General features: G+C 37.0%; 1 protein-coding gene across 1 annotated transcript; it reads right to left on the reverse strand.

The window, feature by feature from the left end:
• Positions 1–652: 652 nt before the first annotated feature.
• On the reverse strand, positions 653–24,542 carry LOC107857127. The gene is made up of 16 exons (XM_047394517.1): positions 24,070–24,542; positions 19,326–21,995; positions 15,939–16,353; positions 13,943–14,171; positions 11,178–11,342; positions 10,320–10,592; positions 9,959–10,204; positions 7,820–8,212; positions 6,338–7,726; positions 6,159–6,215; positions 4,072–4,476; positions 3,510–3,733; positions 2,608–2,741; positions 1,906–2,157; positions 1,607–1,785; positions 653–1,510 (listed from the first exon to the last, which is right to left on the reverse strand). The coding sequence occupies exons 1-16, from the start codon at positions 24,452–24,454 to the stop codon at positions 1,418–1,420; spliced, it is 7,509 nt and encodes a 2,502-aa protein (XP_047250473.1). The 5' UTR covers positions 24,455–24,542; the 3' UTR covers positions 653–1,417.
• Between the last annotated feature and the right edge of the window lie 439 nt (positions 24,543–24,981).

Consider the following 24,981-nt stretch of genomic DNA (forward strand, 5'->3'; position numbering starts at 1 on the left):
GCACTAAAACTTAAGTTGGGATAAATCATCAACGCATCTATTATCTTCTTGGTAATTAATTAAGCCTCGTCATGACAAAATTAGATTTTTGTGGTTAGGTGTTTATTTGCCGGTGACAGGTTCCAGCTTTCTATAAGTCTATTATGCTGGCTTGAAAAATAGTATATTACAAGAACAACCATATCTTTGGTGAGGAAAATATTGTTATATATAATTGTACGACTATAGAATTTGTGGTCCACGAGATTTTAGTTTTTGTTTGAATGGGAAAAAAAAGACAAAAGTTAGTGCATGACTCAAAGTAATTTGTCTCATTTGCCGCAGGTCATTGGGAATTTATTCCTGAATCATCCATCTTCTCATCTTCTTTTAGCACAAATAAGTTATTACGGCAAGTAATTTTTTTTGTTTGGTTCGTTTTAACCTACAACCTACACGTATTATCATAGAGAACCATTAAACTAGGTCGAGAGTCAAATCTGGTTGGTGATTTACCACTCTGAAAGCAAACTCTAGAATAAGAATACCCAATCGTTAAAAAGTCAATAGGGCAAAATTTAACTCTTTTTGATCGAATTTCTAGTTTACTGTTTCAAATTCGGGCATCACAACCAAAATCCATTAACCAATTACATCAATAGAAAGCTCAAAGTACGATGGAAACCCCAAATCTGTCATACTATAAAGAACAGAAATACGCCAATCTTCAGATTCTAGCAATTTCACAATGTTACAGCCAAAAAGGGGGAAAAGAATAACTGTGGAAATGAACTAGCATGAATCCCTGTTGCTATTTGCGCAATTCACACTAAATCCTGATTGATAAAATACAAAAGTGACGGAATTATCTCTCCATATCTACACATTAGTTTAACAGGTCCAGAAAAATACAACCTTAAATGTCAACGAGACTGAGCATACTCTTTCCTGCTATGTTATCTAGTTAAAACTCACCTTCTGTAGTAAATCTTATGTTCATGCTACAGGCCCCTGGGAAGTAGTTTTTTTAATGTCAGTGGAAGTAGTTGCTCAAAAGCATTCAGCTAATCTTGATAGCGATAGCATACAGATTCGTGCGCGGAAAGGGCTTCCATAGCAGGGAATGATCAGAATGTAGACCATCATAATCTGGTAATGCATGACAAGAATTCTTGAATACAAGTACCAACTTTTTCCTTTTCCCTCTTCATCCCAAACTGTAGGCCCTTTTCCCTGGGAGACCCAAAGCACCACCTTATGGTTAGAGCTTAGAGGTAGAGAGTTTTATCACTAGGCTATCCTTCCATTGTCAAGTCAAGGACCAACTCTATTAGAGCTTATACAAGTGGATCCCAAAGCAAATGCATATGAGAAACAACTGCAGACAAGACTTCACGAAACAAAAAGTTCTTTGCTGTGCCACTGATCCATGACTTGTTCACAGATCATTCAGCATCACAAGTTTTACAGCACCATCTCCACCACATGTAAGAAAACCATGAGAAACAACTTGAATATCTGTAACAGCTGCCTGAAAACAGAGGAAAAAAGGATCTCTTAATTGTGAAAGCTCAAGAACTCGGTAATTTTTCTTCCAACTTTTCACACATTTGATCAAGGAGGTTACCTGAACCACACCACCAAAGCCACGGGAGCTTGGCTGCAAGAAGGTGTGTCTTTCATGCAATTTTGGCCAATGAAATACTAGTTTCGCATTTTTGGCATCCCATAGTTTCACATCTCCATCTTTACTTCCCGTCAAGAAAAAGCTGGTATGTGGTATGGTAGAAATTTTGGTAACACTCCCTTCACAACACAAAGCAAAATTAGGGAAAAATCTCATTACGTACTACCAATCTCATTATGTACTGCCAATCAACTTTCTACAGCATTTTCAGCCACAAACGTGTAAAAATGTTTCAGTACCTGTGTGAGCCTTCGGTATATACCAGAGCATCCCATTACGATTCTGATCACCGGTTTTCTTCTGCGTGTCAACCATGGAATTCACAACATGGTCACCAATTTCGGTATGCTTGTGTCTTTTTGTCTTTCCAGTAGCTATATACCGGAAGTCATGAAGTCCAACATCACCACCTTTCCCACCTGTTACAATGAGTGGAGAGATAGAACCACTTCCTAAATCATTATCAAACACTGCAAGAGAGCGTGCACCCCCTGGAAACGTGCAGAGGGACAATAATTAGCAAGTTAAAAGCTTATAACGGCAGACGAAGTAAATGGACCCATTATCCAGGGTTTGCTTATGTCCTGAAGAAAAAGTCACTAAACATATGTTACATGCCAAGAAGATGAAATCATTGAGAGTCAGCTTATTAGCTATTTATAGTTGAAAACACTCATCTCCCTCCTCCAAACTCCACCAATAATCCGTATATAAGTAAACTCACATGTTTTCTTCTCATAAAGTCACCCGCTTTCTAAACAAGAGCTTTTTCTTTTTGCTGTCAGCATGGCACTGATATTTTAAGAACAATTTTTTTTGTAACTGTGATATTTTAAGAATAATTTGACATATCTTAGTACTGCATTTTGTCTTTTTGTTAGAAATAATATTAGAAACAAGCCTATTAATTGACAAAAAGGAAAAATATCAAGGGAACCAACCTTCGTGACACATTATGGAGGCCCGAGACGTTGCTGGTGGAGCAAGTGTGTCCCATATGACAACATTAACGCCACTGGAGCTATACCCAGCGGCAGCTATGATTGAACCACTCGAAGTAACATATGTGACATCCCTGCAGCCATTATAATAGGGCATAGAAGGCTTTAAGAAAGCACAAGATGGAGATTATAGCACAAACTTAATCACCGGATAGCAAGGCTGACAGCAGGAGAATAGAAAACAAGGAAGATGTGTGCAACTGTTTTATCTTTCAAATCAGACCAACAAAGTTGCTAGATGGAACTGATTATTCCCGGTGTCCAGTGGGCTACTAATGAACAATGAAAGAGCAAGTTCAACAACAGCTACACCTAAGTGCCAAACAAGCTGGGTGTGCTATCTGAATCCTACCATGTCTCTCTGCTTAAGTTCAAGTACTCAACTCATGTCATCATCATTACCAAAAAAATATAAAAGTAAAAAATTAAGTTGGATATATATAAATGTTAGTAATAATAATAATAATATTGAAAGTTCTCTATATTTTTACTAGCATATAAATGTATGATTGAGTCAAAATATTCCTAGAAAAACAATAGGTTCAAAACTAACATACTAACCAGACTAAAACCTATTCCCAACTAGTAGATCACCTATAAGGATTTTTTTTCTGCCATTGCACCCTTTCTTTAGATAAATCTGTTGATTCCAAGAAATTGTAGATCTTTCCAAACAACTTCCTTCCCTGTGATTTAGGTCTACCTTGTCCCCTTTTAACACCCTCACTCATTGTAGTTCCAAAAATAACACCCATTAATCTAACATTTTTGGGTATAATTTTGAAGAGGTCCTAATTCTCAGTTCCCACCTAATACAAAGTTAACACAATTTGGGTACTTACGATGTATAATTATTAAAGCAAAGAGAGGATTCTGTTGGCCGAACATTATTCCTCCCTCCTACTTCAAGCTGCCACGTGCACACAGTACCATCTGATGCAGCAGAGACAAATCTGTGACCACAATGATCAAACTTCACGGCAGATACCGAGGCAAGAGCATACGGGGGAGGGACATTTGCAGCGGGAAGCACTCCATATGTAGCAGTAGCTCTATCTTTGCAAAACTGCAGATATAATAAAATATTCTCAATACCATACCTTAAGAAACGAAAGACGACATAAGTATGTAGTGCATAAACAAGTTCTCAATTTCAGGCCAATAACTATAAAAAGGATATATGACTACGAACAGTAAAAGAAAAAATGGAAATGCAAATTGGCCACACATAACATTCCACTGTGTGAAGATCTGGCAGTGTGTTTTTTTAGCTAATACTAACTAATTCACAGGTATTTTATCACATTCCTTTCAGGAGCCAAATTTGTTCAAAGTGCAAATTAGCCCTTGCTGTTGCAACTGCAAAAAAGATCTAACTAATCTATTGATCGTAATTTTTTTTACCTCCCATAAATATATGTGTGTATTGCTTGATCCAACCAAGAAAAAAGGCCTTGAAGGGTGAGTTGAGAATGCCCTTGTCCGAACATTTTCTACTGTGGCAGGAGGGTCAAGAAACTCATCAAAATCATCTTGAACCCCCCAGCCAAGACTGGATCCACCCGTATTGGTGTAACCTGGAAGCCCAAATGTAGGTCTTGCCAAAAAACCTGCGCCAACAGTAGCTCCACCTAACCCAAGGTGTGTACCCTTCTTACTCCCCAGACCTACTCCAGGAGAGACACAAGTGGGAATTGGTGTAGATTCGGATCCCGCCCAACCATTATGTGGCCAGTCAGCCTCTGCCCAGACATTGTCAGCTTTATTTCCACAAGGAAGTCCATCTTCCAATTTGAAGAACAATAAACCCTGAATCAGATAGAAGTAAATTGAATACAGATAGGAAAAGATGCCATTCATTTTACAAATATAGACGACTAAAAGGAAATATAAGATGCGAAACAAATAAATTACAAACAAATTTACTTTATGGCCAAACTTCAATGCAGAGTATAACAGGCCGAATAAGCAAACAACATAACCAGTGAAATTCCGTGTCTGAAGAGGGTCGAGTGTACGCAGACCTTACTCCTACCTTGCGGAGGTAGAGAGGTTATTTCCGAAGACACAGCTCAATTATCACATTTCAGAGCAGTACAGAAAGGGCATTCCCACCTTATCCTTTCCTTATGCATTTCAAGTCATGTTTTTGAAGTATGAAATCGAGAGCTAGATGTTGGGTTGTGTTTGGTAGGAAGGAAATGTTTTTCTGGGGAAATAAGAGGTTTTTTTATTTTTGGGTGTTTTGAAAATAAGCAAAAAATATTATTCCAAAAGCATTTATATATATAATTTAGGGAAACACTATAGGAGATAGGTGAGGGGTAAAGGTGGGGTGTGAGCATCTGGGGGTGGGGGTGGGATGGAATATGTTGGAGGGTGGGGATGAGTAAAATGTCACTTATGGAACTTGTTTTTCCTACTTCTACTAGGGAAGTCATTTCCTCATTTTTAATGAACTTTTAATTTTTTTGCCAATCAAACATGGGAAAATTGGTTCATCCCAAACACACCCTTAATTAGGGGTGTTCACGGTTTGGTTTTTAACCAAATCGATTAAAAAAATCGATATTTGGTTAGGTTAGGTTTGGTGTTCACGGTTATTTTAGAGCAAAATCAAACCGAACCGATATATATATATATATTTATATATATATTATAATTATTTGTTTATTATTCATAAATTCAATATAAATATTTATTACATTTTATATTTTAATCATGAGTTAACTTTAGTCGTAACACATTCAGTCATATGTCTTCATCCAGTTGACAGAACCTTATGAGATTCTAAATGAATTTGGCACTTTAAATGACAAATGATGCTAATTGTGAAAATAATATGTTGTTGTATACTAAAATTTACAATAAAGATTCATTAGACTATAGACAATCACTAATTTTAACTTTCTTTTTTAACCTTGTTGAGCAAGAAGTTTATGTGTGCACCTTTTGAGGGTTTATCATATCATTCTGTTAAATGTAGTTTTTAAATATTTTTTTGGAAGCATTAATATGGTGTTGTTCTTGGTTTTGCCGAAGTATAACACTTAGATGACATCTTAGTTTCAAGGTTGAGATACAACACTCGGTTGATATCTCATATGTTAGATTGGATTTGTTTTTTAAAATTTTCAACTTTTATCATTAGCTAAAGTTATAAAACCAAAAACACAAACCAAACCAAACCGAACTAAACCGAAAAGAACCAAACCGACAGTTATTTTTTTATTTGGTTTGGTTTGGTTTTAAAAATTTAAAAACCGACTAAGTTGGTTCGGTTATGATTTTGACCAATAACCGACTCAAACCAACCCATGAACACCCCTACCCTTAATGATATTAAAGTGACATTAACCCTGGTAGTAAGCCACACATTGATCTTTCACGACCAAAATTAAGTATCAAATGCACCCTAAACACTAGTAAAACATCAAATTCAGATGCATAAAAGAACAGACAGCTAAAGAAGCCCCACAACACTATCTAACCTTCCGATTGCTGGCAAGAGCAGCTTCATGCTGATCAATGGAGTTGATGCACAAAGCCTGCTCAAATATACGAGAGTTGCAATTGTTAGCTTCATGAAAGAAATCTGCCACTAAATTCACTGGTAATCTCTAAGACTTAAAATTTGCAAAACAATACAAAGGTTTAGGAAAAGAATTACCTCCAAAAGTTCTCCATTTCTTTTATATACCTCTCTCGGACTGCGGAACGGCAAAACCTTTTTTGTATGGTGAGTATCCTTTCCCCCGAAACTTTGAAAAGGATGATTATTTGGTGACAAACAAGCAAGAGGAGATCCAGCTGCGCTACTTGGACTACTGAGCCTTTCTTCTCTGTCATAAGTTTCGTCAACTTCACACTCTCTCACAATGCTGGGGTACATTTCACTCCATCCTTTAAAGGACTTATGCAAGGTATGCTGTAAATATTTCTGGTCTTGAAGCAGAAAATCTTGATTAACTTTCTTAAGCTCAGAACAAAAATCCCATAATACTTCAAACACTGATAATCCATCTTCATCAATCACCTTATCCAGATCATTACTGTTGCGACTAAGTTTAGTATCTGATGGTTTATGTGGGGATTGATAATCCTCAGAACAAAAAAGTGTATTTGCACCTGGATCTATTCTCTCCAGCAGAACAGATGCAAACTGATTCACACAATAAGAAGAGATGTGAGCACATGCGACCTTTAGTATCTTAGCCAGAAGTCCTGGAACCATCCCATTACGGGTTGCGACATTGTTGCCATTTAAGAAAATTGATGAAGTAAATATACTGGGATGTCCGCCTGGAGGTAGAAACAAACTGCTTTCTTCAAGTTCTGGATATAGCAGATTTGACTTTTGTTTTAGAACACTAGATACATATCCCCAAAAGGAAGCGACCATGACATGCCATCTCTCTTCTGGAACTGATAATATGACATCCCCAAATTGCACTTGTGGCATTAGATTCTTGTTCTGAACAGAGGATCCAGCAGCGTGAATAGGTAAATCAGACGCCATCATTTCTAGAGACTCACAGAAAAGTTTCTGTATGTCTTTTATGTCTGTCTCCTCTGAAGTTTTTGCCATCAAGAGAGGTTTCACAATCAGGATAAGAACACTAAAATTTCTTTGTACCCAAGCAGATGCAAACAGTAAAAGATACTCTGACAAATCAAGGATAGTAAAATGTGTCCCTACAACATTCTCCGAACAAGAAACAGAAAAGAACTGCATCATGGCTCTAAGACACCAGAATGACCAACATAACCTCCTCTTGTACAGCTCCGGAACGGCACAATAGATGTTTTCGTCAGCTCTATTATTACTAAAGGTGAATGACTTCAAGTAGAAACAGTCCATGCTACACATAATGATATATCTTGCAAAAGTATAAAATAGTTCTCCAGACACTTTGAGAAACAGCTCTGGGAGACAAGGATACAATGAACAACCATCAAGTCCACTGCCTTGCTCACTTTGCAGATATCCATTTATGTACTCTCGCAACAAGTGGCATCCTATATACACCAAACCACGGTTGCAAAACGACAAAAAGATCTGTACAAGGGCAAAAAGAAAAAAAATCTGACAATTAGTCCTCGCGAAACAAAAATTGCAAACATAACATTTGTTCCATGAATAAGTAGATACCGAGTAAATAAGATGCAGAGGAATTATGGAGAACTTCAGTTGAAAGGATGCAATTGCAGTCATCAATTCATCTTGAAAAGCTTCAAGTAAAAGTTTGTATTCCTGATTCTCAGATACAGTATACATGTGTTGCTGAAGAGATGTCATATCATTGTCTACCCAGCTTGGATGTCTCCTTAACATCTTAGACATGTATTGCATAGACAAATCTGATCTCACATGTGAATCTATCTGAAAAGCCACACCCAATGATAGCCAGTTTGATGAAGTTTCATTTAACATCGCACTCAGCATTTCATGCAGGCATCCAGGGTCCACATTATCAGGCACTCTTCGTCGATTCGAATCACCAGTGACGCTCACAGAAGATGAAAGGCATTCCAAAGCTTCAAGCTTACAGAGAAAAGGAATAGGAAAACTATTAATCCTTCTACAAAAATGTCTAATTAAAATGAACATATAATAGTACACCCACACACGTGGACAGGCTGGTTGAGAGGATCACCTGACATGCAATAATGTTAAGGTATACCGTCTCTTTTAAGGATATTGGAGGAGAAACCCTAAAATAAACTGACTTGGGGGAGAAAAGGTAACAGAGAAGTCAATATGTTCCACTTCGATGCCAAACAGTCACATCATATAAAGAAATGGATCTTGGTCCTAACTCAACCCCAAAAGCTAGCTCATGAGGAGAGAATTGTCCAAGGCACATTCCTTTTTCATCCAATGTGGGAATCTTCAACACCCTACCTTATGCCCGTCAAGAACGTGGACAATTTAATATGGGGCCCAACATCGATGAACTATAGTTGGGATGGGTGCTGCTCTAATACCGTGTAAAGAAATGGATCTTCGGCATAACTCAACCTCAAAATCTAGCACATGAGGGGACGATTGCCCAGGGTCATATAAGGAGACCACCTATCCATTTTTCATCCGATGTGGGACTCTTCAGCACATCAATTGAAAGATGGTAGCACTTACAATTCAAATCCTAATCAGCAAATAATGTTGCCAAGGTGGTAGGCCATCCTACCATCACTTCTGACGTGGTATTCCAGAACTTAATCTGCTTTCAGTAGGATTTAGCACTTTACCAAATTTTAGATTATTAAAGGCATTTTTTTTAATAACAAGAAAAAATTGTTAGATGAATTAAATCAACTCTAATTTCAAAATTGAGTTTACTCCAAGAAGTACTTGACATGCAAAAGATGATCTAGATTTGGGTTGCGATAGAGAATCATTTTATACGTATCCATCGAATTCAAAAAACATAAGTTACATTGAAAAGCGACCTTAATTGATTTTTTTATAAGAGAAATCTTTCGATGGATTTATTATAAGAGAATGGTTTACAACAAAATCACTTCCAAGCAGTTCAAGGGGACTTGAAGATGGTGAAATGTAACATTTTTTCTTTTGATCAAGTAAACATATTTTCATTCATAAGCATGGCCGAAATATGGCTTTATACAAGGGGTACACCAAAAGGTAGAGAATCTACGAAAAGAAATGATTCACTACAAACTACACCCAATCTTCTATACAACTGGGAACTCGATGGGTGCACCAAAAGAAAATAAGTGACTGGACGCAACTCCCCAATTGAGAAAAACTTGAGTCTAGCCCCAAAATTCTCTCCTATTTCTCTCCCTATGCAGCACTTACATTAACGCGAGCGGAACCATGTTCCAATGTGACAGTTAAAAGTATGATGTTAGGGCAATGGCTTGGTTGGTGTTTGGAGATATTTATGTGTAGCAAAGAGCAAAAACATGCTTATATTGTTAAAAACACGTTATATGGAGTAGTAGCGGAAAGACTTGTAGCAGAAAATGAATAACAACCTCCAATTATGTAAGTCATTTATTTTGAAAATGTTTCTCTTTTTTCCTTTTTTTTTTTTGAGAAAGAATCTCCGATCATGTAATTCATTTAATCCACTTGGTGTGAATTAATAGTTTAAGAAAACCAAATAGCAGAATATTTTCATCAGTTCTGCATTCTAGATATCAAAGAGGGTCATAAAAATCCAGTCTCGAAATCCTTGAAAAGAATCTAAAAAATAAGAAAGCTTGTGAATCCCCAAACTTTAGGTAAAAAAAATAAAAAAAAAAAATGAGATGCACTTACTGGCAGTCCGCATCTGCTTAAGGCAGTGGCCCTCATCAAGATCGCCCATCTACTCAAGGAAGCAGCATTTTGCTCCCCAATAGCATTCTTCATGGTAGTCTTGGCTGCTAACATTAGGCAAAAGTCTCCAATGTTTGGATCTAAGAAGGCAGGTTGAAGGGATGAGAATATGCACTTACTGTTCAAGGACCCCGTTGGGCAAGCAAGCATTCTAAGATAAGCCTGTGAATACTTCCCCAACATCCACTGCAAATAAAAGAACTTTAAATATACAAACAAGGGAACAAGATCTACAAACAGAATCCCTTAGAATTAAAAGGATCAGTTTATTGAAAACTAAACTAGATTTCTTGCTGAATACCTCCAGAATACTTGCAAGCCAGTAGTCACCTTTGGCAAGAGCAGACGGGAGGAGGAATTTCGAAATAAGATAACGCTCTAACGTTCCATCATAACCTTCAACAAGACGGCAAATAACAAGAGCAAGCTGCTCATCCCCAAGATTCTTCGCACAGACAGTGACAGCAGAAGTTGTATCTCCCCCAAGCAAAAAGAAAGCAATTGCAAGCTCCAACTGATGTTTCCCCAGTAAGACATAGGCATTCTTTAGAGCAGCAGCCTTATTTTTATCTTCCTAAAGAGGAAATCACCAAAATTTCTAAGCAACAAAATATTGAGTATTGATGCTCCACAAGAAGAAAACAGAATGCATTATAAACAAAATCAAAATTAGAGTAAATGTTTCACATAAGGACTCAACATTTCAAAACAGAATTAGGTAAACGTGACTGAAAACGAACTAATAAAAAAATACGTGTCACCAATTTGAATCTTGTAAAGAACAAACTACAAGAAGTATACATGAGAAGGCAAAAGATGCACAAATATAAAGTTGAGATTACGTCACTTCATTTAGAACCTCTCCCCCTTGGCACCCCAAAAAGAAAAGTTTATTAGATATGTTTTACAAGTCTCATACAAATACTCCTAAATGTAGGCTACAAAAAGACATTACACAAGATCAGTCGATAACAACTATAATTCGTCAGAACTCGGAAACAATACTTCCCCAATTCTAGCACTAGTGAAAAAGAAAATTTAAAAATAGATTCAACATAAATGGTTAAAACTCATGCATAAAAGAATTGGAAAAACTCGATAACAATTCTTTGAAAATATTTGTACCAGGCATACAAATAAAGTAGCAGATTAAAGATACCTGAAAATTGCGTGAAAGAAATGCCACCAATGGCTTATCTTTCTCATCTTTGCTGATCTTAAAAAGGCCTGCCAATACTTGAAGTCTATTTAAAGCAATATAAAGAAGTGCACAAGCCTTGGGATCTTTATTCTTTAAATATTGTTGTCTTGCCAGCTTTTCCATCTGCAGAAAACCCACCTGTGTCAAAGTGGCTATGCCAAATACAGAGGGGAAAATGAAAGCTAACAAAATAAGACATTAATGGTTCCCAATTCTTTCATCCCTTTCAAAATGGTGAAACTAAATAAAGATGGCCATTTTTGTACTTTTGGATTACAGAAAAATCCTTTGATTCTCGCACTGAACTTGATGGGTTAATTGGCCTGCCACTTTATCCTTTTCCACTTATATATTAGAGTTGGTTCACCACAGGCAAGAGTGCACCTACCACAATGTACTACCTTTGACATAGAGCCAAATCCTGGAATGAAAGATTGACCTCTTTTCTAGTGGTCCCGCATTCCCAACTCACGTGAATAAAGTATTCCAAGAATATCTTTCACCACTCATTTTCCAATGGAAGAAAAGTGGTTTACTCATAACTGCATGGTATGCTCAAAAAGCAAAACTTCTTGCAATATGCTAAACTTAAAAAAAGAATGAGACTAGTGTAAAATTAGTGCTCCTTGCATCCTATTTTCCCTGAAGCATTTGACATAGCAAACATTTGAGAATCGAATTTGACTCACCTCTTGGGCTAGCTTTGGGGCTAGGTAAGGCCAAAGTCCATTTCTTTAACAAGAAAGTACCACTTAAATGGGATGGAGGATAAGGATACGATAAGGTCAGTAAGTTAATTCACTGCATTATCACCTAATCAAAAGATAAAGCTACTTCTATCATTGAAGACATCTTTTAAACAAGAAAGACCCTGAGAGGCTGAGATATGAGATTATATTATCTTTTGCAGCACAACAAAAAAATGATCAATATTTCTTTATAACCGAGAAATTCCCGAAGGTTAGTGGCTGGCGCCCGGTTCAGAACTAGGTGGATAATCGGCTCGACATTTAACCTTCTCCACTTATGTACCAGCAGTTCGGACGCGTGACATGTGCATAACTCACACATCACGTGTTGACCTTTTACACAAGGCGAAGGCCCTGGAGCAAAATTGATCAAAATATTTAAGGATAACAGTTCCTTGGTACGTTTTTTTTTTTTGAAGAGGGTAACTTGTATTTCATATCCAAAAAAGGCTCAACACCATCAAGTAGGTGCTAAGGCAAAAGGTTTCAATCACAAAATAGGATAATGGGGGATCCTATGTACAACTACTGACTTACAGATTGTCAAAGAAATCTACAAAAACTGTTATCGATCCCATTACATCCCGTTTACACCAAACAGTTCCTTGGTACATAAATAATAAAAGTTGCAAAAAGGACTTTTCTCTATTATGGTTGAATAGAAAAACGAATAAGAAGAGAACCTGAACTGTACAACCTATTCACAAATTAGAAACAACAGACTGGGTTAACCTAATCACAAAGAAGGGAACCAAAAAAGTGATGACGAAGATCATTCATATTCGAGGAGAAGCTATTGTCCAAAATATATACATTTTTTTAAAAAAGAAAAATCAAGTGATATGACCTCACAATAACTGTGTTGGAGTAAACCAACCATTTCCACCAAACAGTTTGTAATAATGAAACCAAACAGAAGCTGATGCATGCAGAATTCAGAAATATATACAAATTCATGACAGATCTTCATCATGACAGTTACCTTGGACCTACGTTGCGCGCAGAGGCGGAGCCAGACCTCTTTAGGGTGTTCGTCCGAACCCCCTTCGACGGAAAAATATACTATTTATACATGATTATAATTATTTTTTATGTGGTTAGAGTAGGTGTTGAACCCCCTTCGACTTAGTTTTCTTTGAATATTGAACCCCCTTACCTGAAATCCTGGCTCCGCCTCTGGTTGCGCGGACTCTTCACTTTTGATGCCGCACCCTTGTCGGATTCTCCAAAAATACACTACTTTTGAAGAATCCAACACGCACCCGCTGACAATTTTGGAGAGTCCGAGCAACATAGCCTTGGACTTGTTGGACTCCCTTGTTTCGTAGTATTAAACAATTTTTATTCTTTTTTTGATTAGTCATTTTTAGTGTTAAACAAGTCCAATCTTTTGTACTGATTTTGGTACCTTCTTGGTACTGTTAGTGAATACGGTATTTTACCTTATCAAAACATATTGATGACAGACCTTCATTAGTTTTCTAACATGAATAATTGATGAAGAAGGTAAAAGGACGGAGTGCTTAATAAAGTAGGAAGGAACATGGTCAATCAAATGATAAACACTAGAAAGAACATTCTAATGTTCGAAAGTTTCATTCTTGACCAGCAAAAGAGGAAGGAAGGAAAATTGGGTTGACTAGTTTAAGAATGTGGAAGTGTTTATTTCTATAGAACTACACTGCACCTCCCAAAAAGAATAACTACAAGATGATACAGCTGATTTTTTTATATGGCTAATCCTACATTCCTACCCCATAACTACAAGATGATACAGCTAATTTTTTTATATGGCTAATCCTACATTCCTACCCCCAAATCCCCCGTCCAGGAGTCCACAGGTGCACCTTCCCACTTTGGTCCCTTGGTGATTCAAGTTTCCAACCCCTTGGTAAGAAATGAAGTCCTCCCACCATGGAACAACCTCACAAGTCATGCTACAACTGAATTAATTATCTTTATGAAAACAAATACCTTCAGTCGCAGCTGTGCCACACCTGTATACCACAGTCCAACACCCATATCACGCATTTCTTGCCAAGATGGTTGCTTAGATAAAAGAGAATCAAGCAAATTCTCTTGGCAATCGGAGTGGAAAGCCCATCCAATCAGCCCTGAGTACACAACCAGCTCACCTTCTGATGGCAGTCTGCCAAATCTTTGAACAAAATACAGCTGCTGAAACCTCACTGAAACCCAAAACCTAGGAAGAAAAGATGAGCAGCATCAATGAATGATAATTCAATAAGAAGCAACAATAACTGAAGATAAAATTCTCTGCATGACTCCATGTCCTGTAATTTACTGTGCAAGATAGAAAAACAAAAGATTTGTGTGGTAATGAATAAAAAACGACCATGAGAGAAGAGTCACTATTTTATTGATATCAAGGAAATCTCCTTATACAAGCAGTATGCCAGAAGTAGAGACCCTACAATCACATCATATTATTTGAATGTTGATATAAAAGATGTAAAGATATAACTGCACTCACTAAGAAGAGAAGAATCTGAATTTCATCTAGTGTTCTTTTTTTTTTCTGACTAAGCATCAAGTGTTTGAACATTTGGTTTTTGACAAACTTAATTTTTTTTGGGAAAGCAATAAAAATCAGTAGTAAAAACACCACAAAGAAAAGGAGTTAGATATCAACTAACTGGTGGGAAGTTTGAAAGGAAGCATGATACCAGAATACCTAGATCATCTGCTACTTTTTCCTCTTTGTATTAAGCTGAAACGAAGAATGATTGGGTTCCAATCTTACAAAAGAGCTATTTTTTTAATAATTATACATAATTCCACAAAGGTAAGAACCATCGTTGCAAGAATGATTGGGTGAATGATCGGCTACATGAATCCGTTGAATCCATTCCCCTCTAAAAGTACTGTCAAATTTTAATTTGTTGAATTCATCCAATCTGACGCAAGGCAATAGGAAACCTTTTACTTCTTCCTCATCAAAATGTTCAAATTTCTGTTCTTCAGTAGTAACGAGACAAAAATGAATGCTCTATCTTGTCTATACCTCATCATTATCTGTCCCTTTAGAAGAAAAAGGGCCAGACAAGAAATTTTAATCCTTCACTGTTTTTTTTCCATTTCTTCAGGGCCCATTTCCCATTTCATTCTACAACAACAACAAACCCAGTATATTCCCACACAGTGGGGTTTGGGGAGGGTAGAATGTACGCAGTCCATACCACTACCTCTAGGGAGGTAGAGAGGCTGTTTCCGATAGACTCCCATTTCATTCTACTACTAAATAATTAGGTGTGCTCTAAAACTAGAGGTTCTTTGAATCTCACTTACCCCTGTACTGACATAATAAGTCTCAAACCAAACCAAAAATACTACTACCAAACATTGGAACAAATAGAAGATAACGCATCCATGAAAATAATGTCAACTCTGATGAAAGTTGAGTTATATCCACACGAATATTAGGATGTTCATTGCTCTAGTTGGTATTTTAGATCCTCGCAAATTATCTACCAGGCAGCACTGAGATTTTCAGGGTACAACTAAGTTGAATCAGTACATGATAATAGCCCATTTCGTACTACTGAAATGACACAAAAACTAAACTGTATAATCATCGTCCCTTGGTTGTACCCAAAATTGGCCACACAATCATGAAGCAGTAATACCCACAAACAGTCTTAGATTATCTATCAGGGAATATTGACGAGTAGTAGAACTTATCCACATATATCACCCACTTACAGCTTTTGCAAACACCATCCCAAGCATATGAAAGCAGGACATAGAATCATTGAAACTTTTAGCATATATATTTCAAGAAAAAAGATGGTATACGCTGTGCATGTTTTCCATAAGCTACACATCTCTAGTTGAAGGCAAGGACAATATTGATCATAAAAAGAATGTATGAGCCCTTACAAATATTTCAAACCAATATGTTCACACAGAAAAGAAGATTATGTATTCTAGGCTTCTAGCATAGACTTACCTACGACCAGGTCCATCAAGGCTATTATAAGCAGAAGTGGACTGCATATTGCTAACTTCATCTAGAAGATGAATAGCAGCACGAATTTGCATCATTTCAGTGGCAGATATAGTTGCAAAATTCTGAAGTTTATCAAAGGCTTCTATAAAGTCAGCTATTTCAGATCTTGCTGAAGATTTAGAGAACGCATTATCAGATGCACCATATCCCCAGCTTGAGGAATCTGAAGGTCCACCCCACTGAAATGATTTCTCACCAGAACTAAACGAGACATTCCCTTCCAGATAGTTTGACAATGAAATGGGAAATCTTAAGCCACTGAAGGCATGGCGGGAGCATATTTTTTCAAATAACTTTGTGGAAGTTACATGTTTATTGAGAAACTGCAGAGCTACATATGAACGTTTCCAATTACCTATACACATTTGGAACACACAACCGTGAGGTCAAACTCAGACTAGCAAGTATAATTAAGTCCAATAGAATGACTGGAGTTACATGATGGCAACATAAGCACACGAGATACAAATAGGCAACAATCTTTTCATGGTACACAAACCAAGCTGTATTTTCAGGCAAGTAGGAAACATAAAGCTGAAAAATAACAGTACAATAAGATAATCATTGTGACAAACAGAGGTGAGGATTTAAAAAGAAAATAACACTACAAGAGCAATGAAAAAAAGAGACACCAAACCAGTAAAGGCAAATGATGTATGTAGAAGAGATAAAAGTTTCCCAGATTGATCATACAAATGTTTCCTGAGAACAAGTGCTTAGAATCTACATCTCCAGGAGTAAATGATCACAATTGCTTCTAATCTTAAATAAACCTTTGTGCATTAGGGTCATGACATAAGTTATCTTGGACTAAAATACTAAGATAACAAAAGTACTAGTACAGGGTCTAATATGCAGGAACTGCGGGTAACCAAAAACCAAGTTATATTAATTACTATACTTGTACAAGTTTCATTTTTCCTTTTTAATCAAACATTTATAAGAATATATTGTATTATCACGAATATTAATTTTATAATAAAGATCTCTTTTGTTACTAGAACAGGTCATCTTACGTCAAGGGTATCTTTGTTAAATTAGGTGCTCTTATCCAAATATTGCTAATGCTCATTTTCGCAAATATGTTATGCAAGTACTATTAGTGAAGAGTTCTCACCAACATTATTTTTTCTTATATGGAAAACCAAACGAGCCTTAAGTGCAATCTGCTTCAACAAACAAGACAGCAATTCCCTTTAGCACTTGCCATTTATTAACATGGAAAACCTGCCGCCTCTTTTTCTTAGATGGAAGGAACTTCTTTGAAATGAAAGGGTAATTTCATTGATATATTGGAGAATCCTCAGCTTTCAAAGCATATACAAGAAGTAGAGAATCCAACACAAAAATGTGATTCTCTATGAAGAACATACAATCTGCTACTGTTGTTGGGATCTCAAAAGTGCTCTAAATATGGGGAAAAAAAATTAGAACGTTCCACTAATTAGGAAGAGGACTTTCATAAGTCAAATAGCTCTCCAAAACTCTAAATCAGTTTTGTCAGCAGTACGCACTAGATGCACCAATTTTGTCGGCAGTTCTGGCTTCCACAAGCTCATGATAGTTCATGGATGGGAATATACTCCATTTAAGCTGACGAACCAAATTGCCCAGCACTAAAAGTTTTCACAAAGTTTAATGTTTCAATGAGCCAGCTTTGGTTTAATTCACAATACTGAATATTTCCATCATGATTTCACTAGGAGAGCCAAAGAAGTGTGAGGAATTTCTTACTGATGAGCATTTTTCCTTCACAAGACCGAACTTTGGCAGTTGGAAAGATGGAAACCAGTTGCCTAAACTAAAGTAGTCTTGCTGCTGAATGCTGTCAGAAGTCTTACGATAGAAGAAAAAGAAAAGATAGGTATCAATTAAAAAGAAATTCTGATCTTCAGACAACAAGAGGGCCACAAATATTACGTACTAAAACCAAACAGCAGTTCATTAAATTTCTTCCCCTAGTTTAATTATTACTAGTGAGCTAAATCAAGTAACTTCTTCTTCTAAGGATGATAACTCGATGCATTTACTAGTTCTCAACCAAAACCAACTTAAAAACACATCTTTACCCCTTTTTCTCCTGAATTTTTGTTCACAAAGAAAATTAATTCTTGAGTGTACAATCAAGAACGAGCTTTTAACTTTAAAATGAAAGGCAACATGTCATTACTTCCATAAACTTTCAATAGTACTTCAGCTATCAGTTAAAAACATCCAAAACACACAAAGATACTTGGATTTCAAAAGGAGTAAATAGGATATTATCAATGAAAAAGACTTAAAATGACGGCTAGACGTGCTCATTCGTAAGGCAAGCAGGAAATTTGTTGCCTATTTCAAAAATGAAAACAAAAGCCTAATAAGATAAACAATAAGATCCACAACAACAAACCCAATGTATTCCCACAAAGTGGAGTCTGGGGAGGGTAAAATGTACGCAGTCCATACCGCTACCTCCAAAGAAGTAGAGAGGTTGTTTCCGATAGAACACCGGCTCAAGATAGAGAATAGTAAACAAGAGTGTAATGAAACATGCAGCATGATGGATGGCATAACATAAAAAGGAATAAGACATACTAAAATAAAATAGAAATCAGAGCAATACGAAATAAGATAAATAAGCGCCATATAAAATAAGAGATAAGAAATAGGGCATCCGGAAAACAACACCCACCTAGTAGTAACATACACTCACAGACCAGAGGCATCCGCCACACCCAAACCCTCCTGACTAGGGGTTCATACCTATGGCCACTGTCCTAGGATTACTAACCCGGCTATACATGAACTCTTCTAACTACTTGCTACAACTCACGCACGCGTCCTAGCCTTCTACCCTTATCCGCGACCTCCACACCTTCCTATAAGATCCATTGGTCATAATGTGCATGATTATTACAAAGCGATTTCCAACGATGAGACCAGGATTCATGACCTTAAATACATATCAGTGAACTAAATAATTAACGTTGGGGAATTTCATTCAACCTGTATGCTCATGCAAGAAATGTTTTTGATCAAGGTAACATTCTCACGCAAGAAATGTTTGGCTTTACTAACTAAAGAAGAAAGAGTGTACTTCAGTTTTTAGTTGTCAAGAATCTGCTAGTTATTTGGTCTAGAAGCTTAGATACAACAGCATCTACTTCCTAGATGCACATGTCAATTCCTCAAAGCAGCCAACCAAAATTAATTTGTTTAATGCACAATGAATTCGTAACAGATGGTTCGCCTATATCATATTTAGGATGTCTTCTATAAAGAAGAAGATGGTGCTTTGGTATTTGAATTCGGGAGTGGAAAGAGCATCAAACAATTCATAAGTACCTGAAAGTAAGTTAACAAGAAAAGCCTCTGGGTGAACAAGAGGAAGAGATCCTCCTACAAGTTCTGCTATCTCTAAAATGCTCCAAATTCCACTGTTGACAGAAGTAAAGCCTTCCTTAGATTCTGCCAAACAATTAAACAATGAAGTCTCATTCACCACTTCCATTTTCGATGGGAAATCAGACTGATGCAGTGCATTTTCACAATCTTCATGACCATAAAACACTGACACTTTATTAGAACCATAGGGACAGACGGAACACTCGTCAACTTCTCCACCAAGCTGGGGCAGAAGTTTCTTGTCCATAAAATATGAGAACTTGCTAAATACAGAAATGTATTCATCGTGAACAACCACTATCATGGCTTTGGGTCCCCAAAAGAAGTCCTGAATGGTTGGATTAGTATGACTAACTGCAAGACACACCCAAATTTTGCCTTCTAATGATCTTTCCGGTTCCAAATTGCACTGACCTCCAGATCTCTTTTGAGCATACACATGCAACTTATCTCTTGAGCAAACACCTAGTAAAAACTGACCATTCCCAATCGTCAACCAATTTGAAGCAACAACGTCTGCGTCAAAATACAAAGTGTCTTCTAGTATAAAGCTGCCAGCACTCTCAACACGCACACATTCCAATATATGAATAGTAGTAGTAGTACTTAATGGACCTTCTTTCGAGATAGTGGCAATCTTTCGGCCACAGACACTTGCAGATATAGCCGAAATAGGGCCTTGATGCAGAGCAACCATACCAACAAGATCCCATTGAGAATTCGAGCTCACAGCAGGCACACTTCTCCATAATTGCAAACTACCCTCAACACAACCAGTAACCATATGATAAGCAAAGTAGTTTCTATACAAAATATTAGAAAAAATCTCTTCACTGAATCCAGAGTTTGTGGGACAGATTACAGCAGAACTTGAAATTTTATCATGGTGATGAGGTTCTGGAAAAACTGATGAACAAGGTTCAAGAGAGACGAGGTATGCCTTACCGGAATAACTACTCTCAAATTTCAATGTATTGTTCTGGAAGGTGTTTGTACTGTCAAAACTGCACCCACAGCGACTTCCAGACAAATCATAGTGATGAAGGTAAATTTTCCATGATAAAGCCTGAAAGCCTTTCTTCCACACAGCTAACAGCAAAAAGCTATTGGAAATGAAGGTTTTGTTACAAGTGGCAGGCAAAGGAACTGAGAAGACGCTGTCCGGCCCCTGTCCTTGACTTCCAGTAGTAAATGGTATAGTACATATTTTGTGACGATCCATTTTCAATTCTTCAGTTTTCACAGCCTTAACTACAAAGAAATCTATTCCATCTGCATGCCCAATCATGAGAATTCGTTCTTCACCCAACAGAGTGGGAGCCCAGCTTAAGCTTGTATACTTGGGTTGAGGGAGTGCAGTAGCAACTTCCTCAAAAAGTTTCCAAGATGGACTCAAAGTTGGGAGGCCCAAAATAGTATTTGAAGCAGAAGAAAACAACCAAAAAAGGAGTTTTCCGTCAGTGTCCAGAGAAGAAGCAATTTCCAAATCAGATAAACAAGGATGAACTGCTACTTGAAGGATTTTATTACTATGACTGTCTGAATTTGAAAGTCCCGTTGATAATAAACATTCAGTCTGACATTTATTTGAAGTTGAATCTTCTGAGCTAATCAGTTCTGAAGATACCTTTGCACCACTTGGAAATTTTGAGGAATAAAATTGCATCCAGGCTAGATAGTTACTTGGTAATAGATTAATAAAAGAACATACCAATGGTGGACCAAAGACCTGATTTCTCATGATAAAGACTTTATTTAAGAGCAATCCCCTTGGCATATCTTTAGGACTGTTCAACTCTTTTCTTTTCCACAATGTCACCCTTGGGGCTCTCACGGGAGAAAAACCATCGAGACAATGAATAGCCCAAAAAGTCAGTGTTGTTTGGGGACCTACAGCAATTAGCCATTCGCACCTGCCAGCATTGCCATGTTGATGTTCATCTGACGAAGAATAAGAAACAGCCTCCCCATTAACAGTTATTATACCATTAATATCTGCTGCCCATCTTACAGATACATCCAAGCCCAGCCTTCCATTTAATGCTTGGTTTACCTCAACTACAGCGACAACACGAAAAGAGAATTTATTCATGTTGTGTTCATTGCCATCCTTCCCAACTTTTTTAACCCTCCCATCATCAATCTCACTCCAGAGCCTTGTGGCTCCATCTAGACAGCATGTTAATAACACCAATCTCCTTGAATATCTGCCATCTCTAGTTGACCGTGTATTTGTAGATGGTCTCCACTGAATCATAGAAACAGGTAATGGGTGGGGTAGCATAGCTTCGAATTGTCTGGAATCTGCATCTCTTTGACATACCAAAACACATTTGCTTCCTGCATCAATATGGGAACGTGAACCTTCAAAGTGCAATCTACACGGAGGTGCGGCAGCAAAAGGTCCTTCAATTGACCAAGTAGTAGAAATTAGAGTCTGAGGAAGTTCTGGTTTAAATCTCCAAGCTATTTCCCATGACCTTTCCTTCTTTCTCCATAAGATCAATTCAATGCCACCTGAAATTATCCCATCTCCTGATCCCGTCCATGTGATTGAATCCACCTTTGTGGATTGTACTAGTGTTGATGTCTGGCTCCAACAAAAAGAACCTGAATATGAGTAAATAAATTTATACATATAAGAGGGAAGGGAGGAAGGGGGACAGAGAGAGAGACTTAAGATCCAATTGACCAATAGTAATAATTAATGATTGCAAAACAAGTGCTTAGAGTTTCATATTCATACCCATTCAGAACGGGAACACCTCCTAAGCAGATCATTTTTTAGTTTAGCGTATAGGATCCAACTAATGCCGGGGTAATCTTTTTCATTTGCCAAGTTCATTTAAACGAAACACAGCTCTCAGTATGTAACATACCAAAAGAAAATTTTCTTTAACAAACAAACATGCTTTCATCGATTTTGACATCCTTTGATACACCTGCCACCTCCAACCAGCAACAGATATCAAGTAACTCTATCTACCAAGGCTAAGGCTAAGACAGATGAGAAGAATCACCTAGTGTTTTTTATCTGTGCTGGGAGAAGTGTTCTTTTGTTAAAGTTCTGAAATTTGAATGTTTAGCTATTATAGAGTCATTGATTCTTTAAAACGGATGATTTTTTTAGTATTGAAGTGTGTAAAGTAGCAAATGCAGTCAAATTTGTGTAAAGGAGAATTCTTTGGTTAATATTCTGAGGTTCGAATTTTTAGATATTAGAGCCTGTTTGAATTGGCTTATTTTAGGTGCTTTAGTCAAAAACAGTGTTTAAGCAGCTTTGTAGCGTTTGGGTAAAATATAAGAAGTGTTTTCAAGTGTTTATTGGTGGACAGAGTTACCTGATATTTGTTGGTGGTGGTGGTGGGTGATAGATGTCTCGTGGATTTAGTTGAGGTGCGTGAAAGCTGGCCCGGATACCACGGTTGTCCAAACAAAAAATTTAAGTATAAGCCCATCCAAACAATCTCTTAGTATTGGAATGGAATGGATGTGAACAAAGTGGAAGGTGTGTAGGAATATTCATTGAGCTGAGAGTTACTAATTAGGAAATGGAATGCATAGTTGATTGACTGATTAGAGCTGTCCTTTTGTTCTAAAGGAGGAAAGTTGTCAAATTTGTGTGAAGTTAGCATTTTTTGTGTAGTTTTTCCGAGGGGTTTATCATCGAGGCTGCGGTTGATTGAAGTGTTTAACATGAAAAATATTACTGTATTTATTAAATGAAACATGTAACTATCCAAAAAAAAAAATGAAAAAATTAATGTTGTCCGCACAAGGAAGAAGCTAATAATAACTGCCAAGTGAGTTGTTTAAGCAAAAAGTTTGAATAACTTGAATGACAATACATTCCAACTTGTTGATCTATTATTGGTGAATGGTTAGATAGCTTGTTTCTTTAAAAATGCAAATGCGCTCTGATAAAATTAAGGAACCATACAAAGCAAAATTACTCGAAAATTATCACACTGTAGCAATTCGAAATTGGTTGCAACAGGCTAGAAACATAGGTACCGTGAATAAGACGATTGTTCTTGAATACTCAACAGCAACAACAACAACAACATACCCAGTATATTCCCACAGAGTGGGGTCTGGGGAGGGTAAAATGTACGCAGTCCATACCACCACCCCCGACGGGGATAGAGAGGTGTTCTTGAATACTACTTTCACAAAATAGTTCTAGTTGAATAATAGTAAGTTCAACTAGAAATAATAAAGCATTTTATTAGGCATTGATTTTCATCCAGCTTTTTTCTATGATAATAAGGAGCTCCTAATTTGACTTAAATGACAAATAATTTAGTATTGGAATGAAATAGACCCAGTAAGAGACGTTGTTATTGAATTTTACTCTCCATTGTCTTCTACAACTCCCAATGGCCAAAAGAAAGGTAATTAGATTAACTCAAGATGACACAGAAACCAACACAATTACCCTGTTGTAAAAAATATCAAAGACATCCTCATATCATGCACACTCACGTATAAATGTATAAAATGTATCACTCACATTGCTTGATCCGAAAATCCCAATTGACAACGGTTCAATATCAAATTATAGGGGATACATATCTTAAATATTCATCAAAATTAAATCAACGGACTTGTACTAGACTACTGTGCAAAATAACTAAAGTAATCAATGACACAGCAGACAGGAGATCAGAAAAGTGAAACTTACTATGAGAAGCGTCAGAGTCGTAAGAGAACAATCCAATACAATTATCAAGTGCGGCAGCGATGTCTCCAGAAGAAGGCGTCACAGGAGACCAAGCGACGGCGGAAACAGTGCCAGTGCCATCGATTGACAGCTCGAGAACCTGCTGAAAAACCGTACCGATTACAGTCTCAGTTTGAGATAGCGGGTTAGGGAATTGACGTATGACGAGGAGAGACGAGGCACCATAAGCGATCCATGAGTAACCAGCGAAGTTCGGTTGCCAGTCAATTGCTGGCTCGAATTCGGAATGAGATTTTGATCGGTTCGGTGCCGGAGGTATTATCTCCGATTTTATCAGTTGAAGTGGTAACTGCGAAACGACATCGTCTACTGTGTTACTCTCCATCGGAGGGAGTTTTGAGAGAACGGAGGAGATTCCCGTCTCAAGTATTTGCCAGATTTAGCTTCCAATGAGAGTGAAGAGTAAGATGAGCTTAAAAATGTTTTGTCAAATTTACATTGAGTGCCCAAGGGTTTTCGATAGATCAATTGGGTCCTTTAACTTTTCAGGACTTAAATTATGCGAAATACATAATACATAAGCACGACGTGTAGTGTAAAAATTCAAATCACTTTTAAAAAATCTTTCACTTTAATATAATAATATAAATATAAATATATACACATTTATTTTTAGCAGGATCAACACTTTTGCATTTGCGTACCTCTTTCCCTTGTTGCCACAGACTAAGAGAAACTCATCAATTTGAATCATATTTGTGTTACGATTTTTTTTATATTTAAAATCTTTCCTTATTTTTATATCTGGTACTTCTTAATTTTTTCTTATTCTACTAGTTTTATATTTATTTTTAAATTTTTCAAATCTTCTTAAAATTAAATTTAGTTAATTTAAAATTCTTAAACTAATAG

Source organism: Capsicum annuum, chromosome 8, assembly GCF_002878395.1.
Source record: "Capsicum annuum cultivar UCD-10X-F1 chromosome 8, UCD10Xv1.1, whole genome shotgun sequence".
NCBI classification, from domain to species: domain Eukaryota; kingdom Viridiplantae; phylum Streptophyta; class Magnoliopsida; order Solanales; family Solanaceae; genus Capsicum; species Capsicum annuum.

Coding starts and splice junctions, on each gene's coding strand:
- LOC107857127 (XM_047394517.1), bottom strand. CDS start 24,454: ATGGAGAGTAACACAGTAGACGATGTCGTTTCGCAGTTACCACTTCAA. Junction 2,742..3,509: donor TGCTTTAATAATTATACATC/GTAAGTACCCAA, acceptor TAATGGCTGCAG/GGATGTCACATATGTTACTT. Junction 2,158..2,607: donor CTCCATAATGTGTCACGAAG/GTTGGTTCCCTT, acceptor GCACGTTTCCAG/GGGGTGCACGCTCTCTTGCA.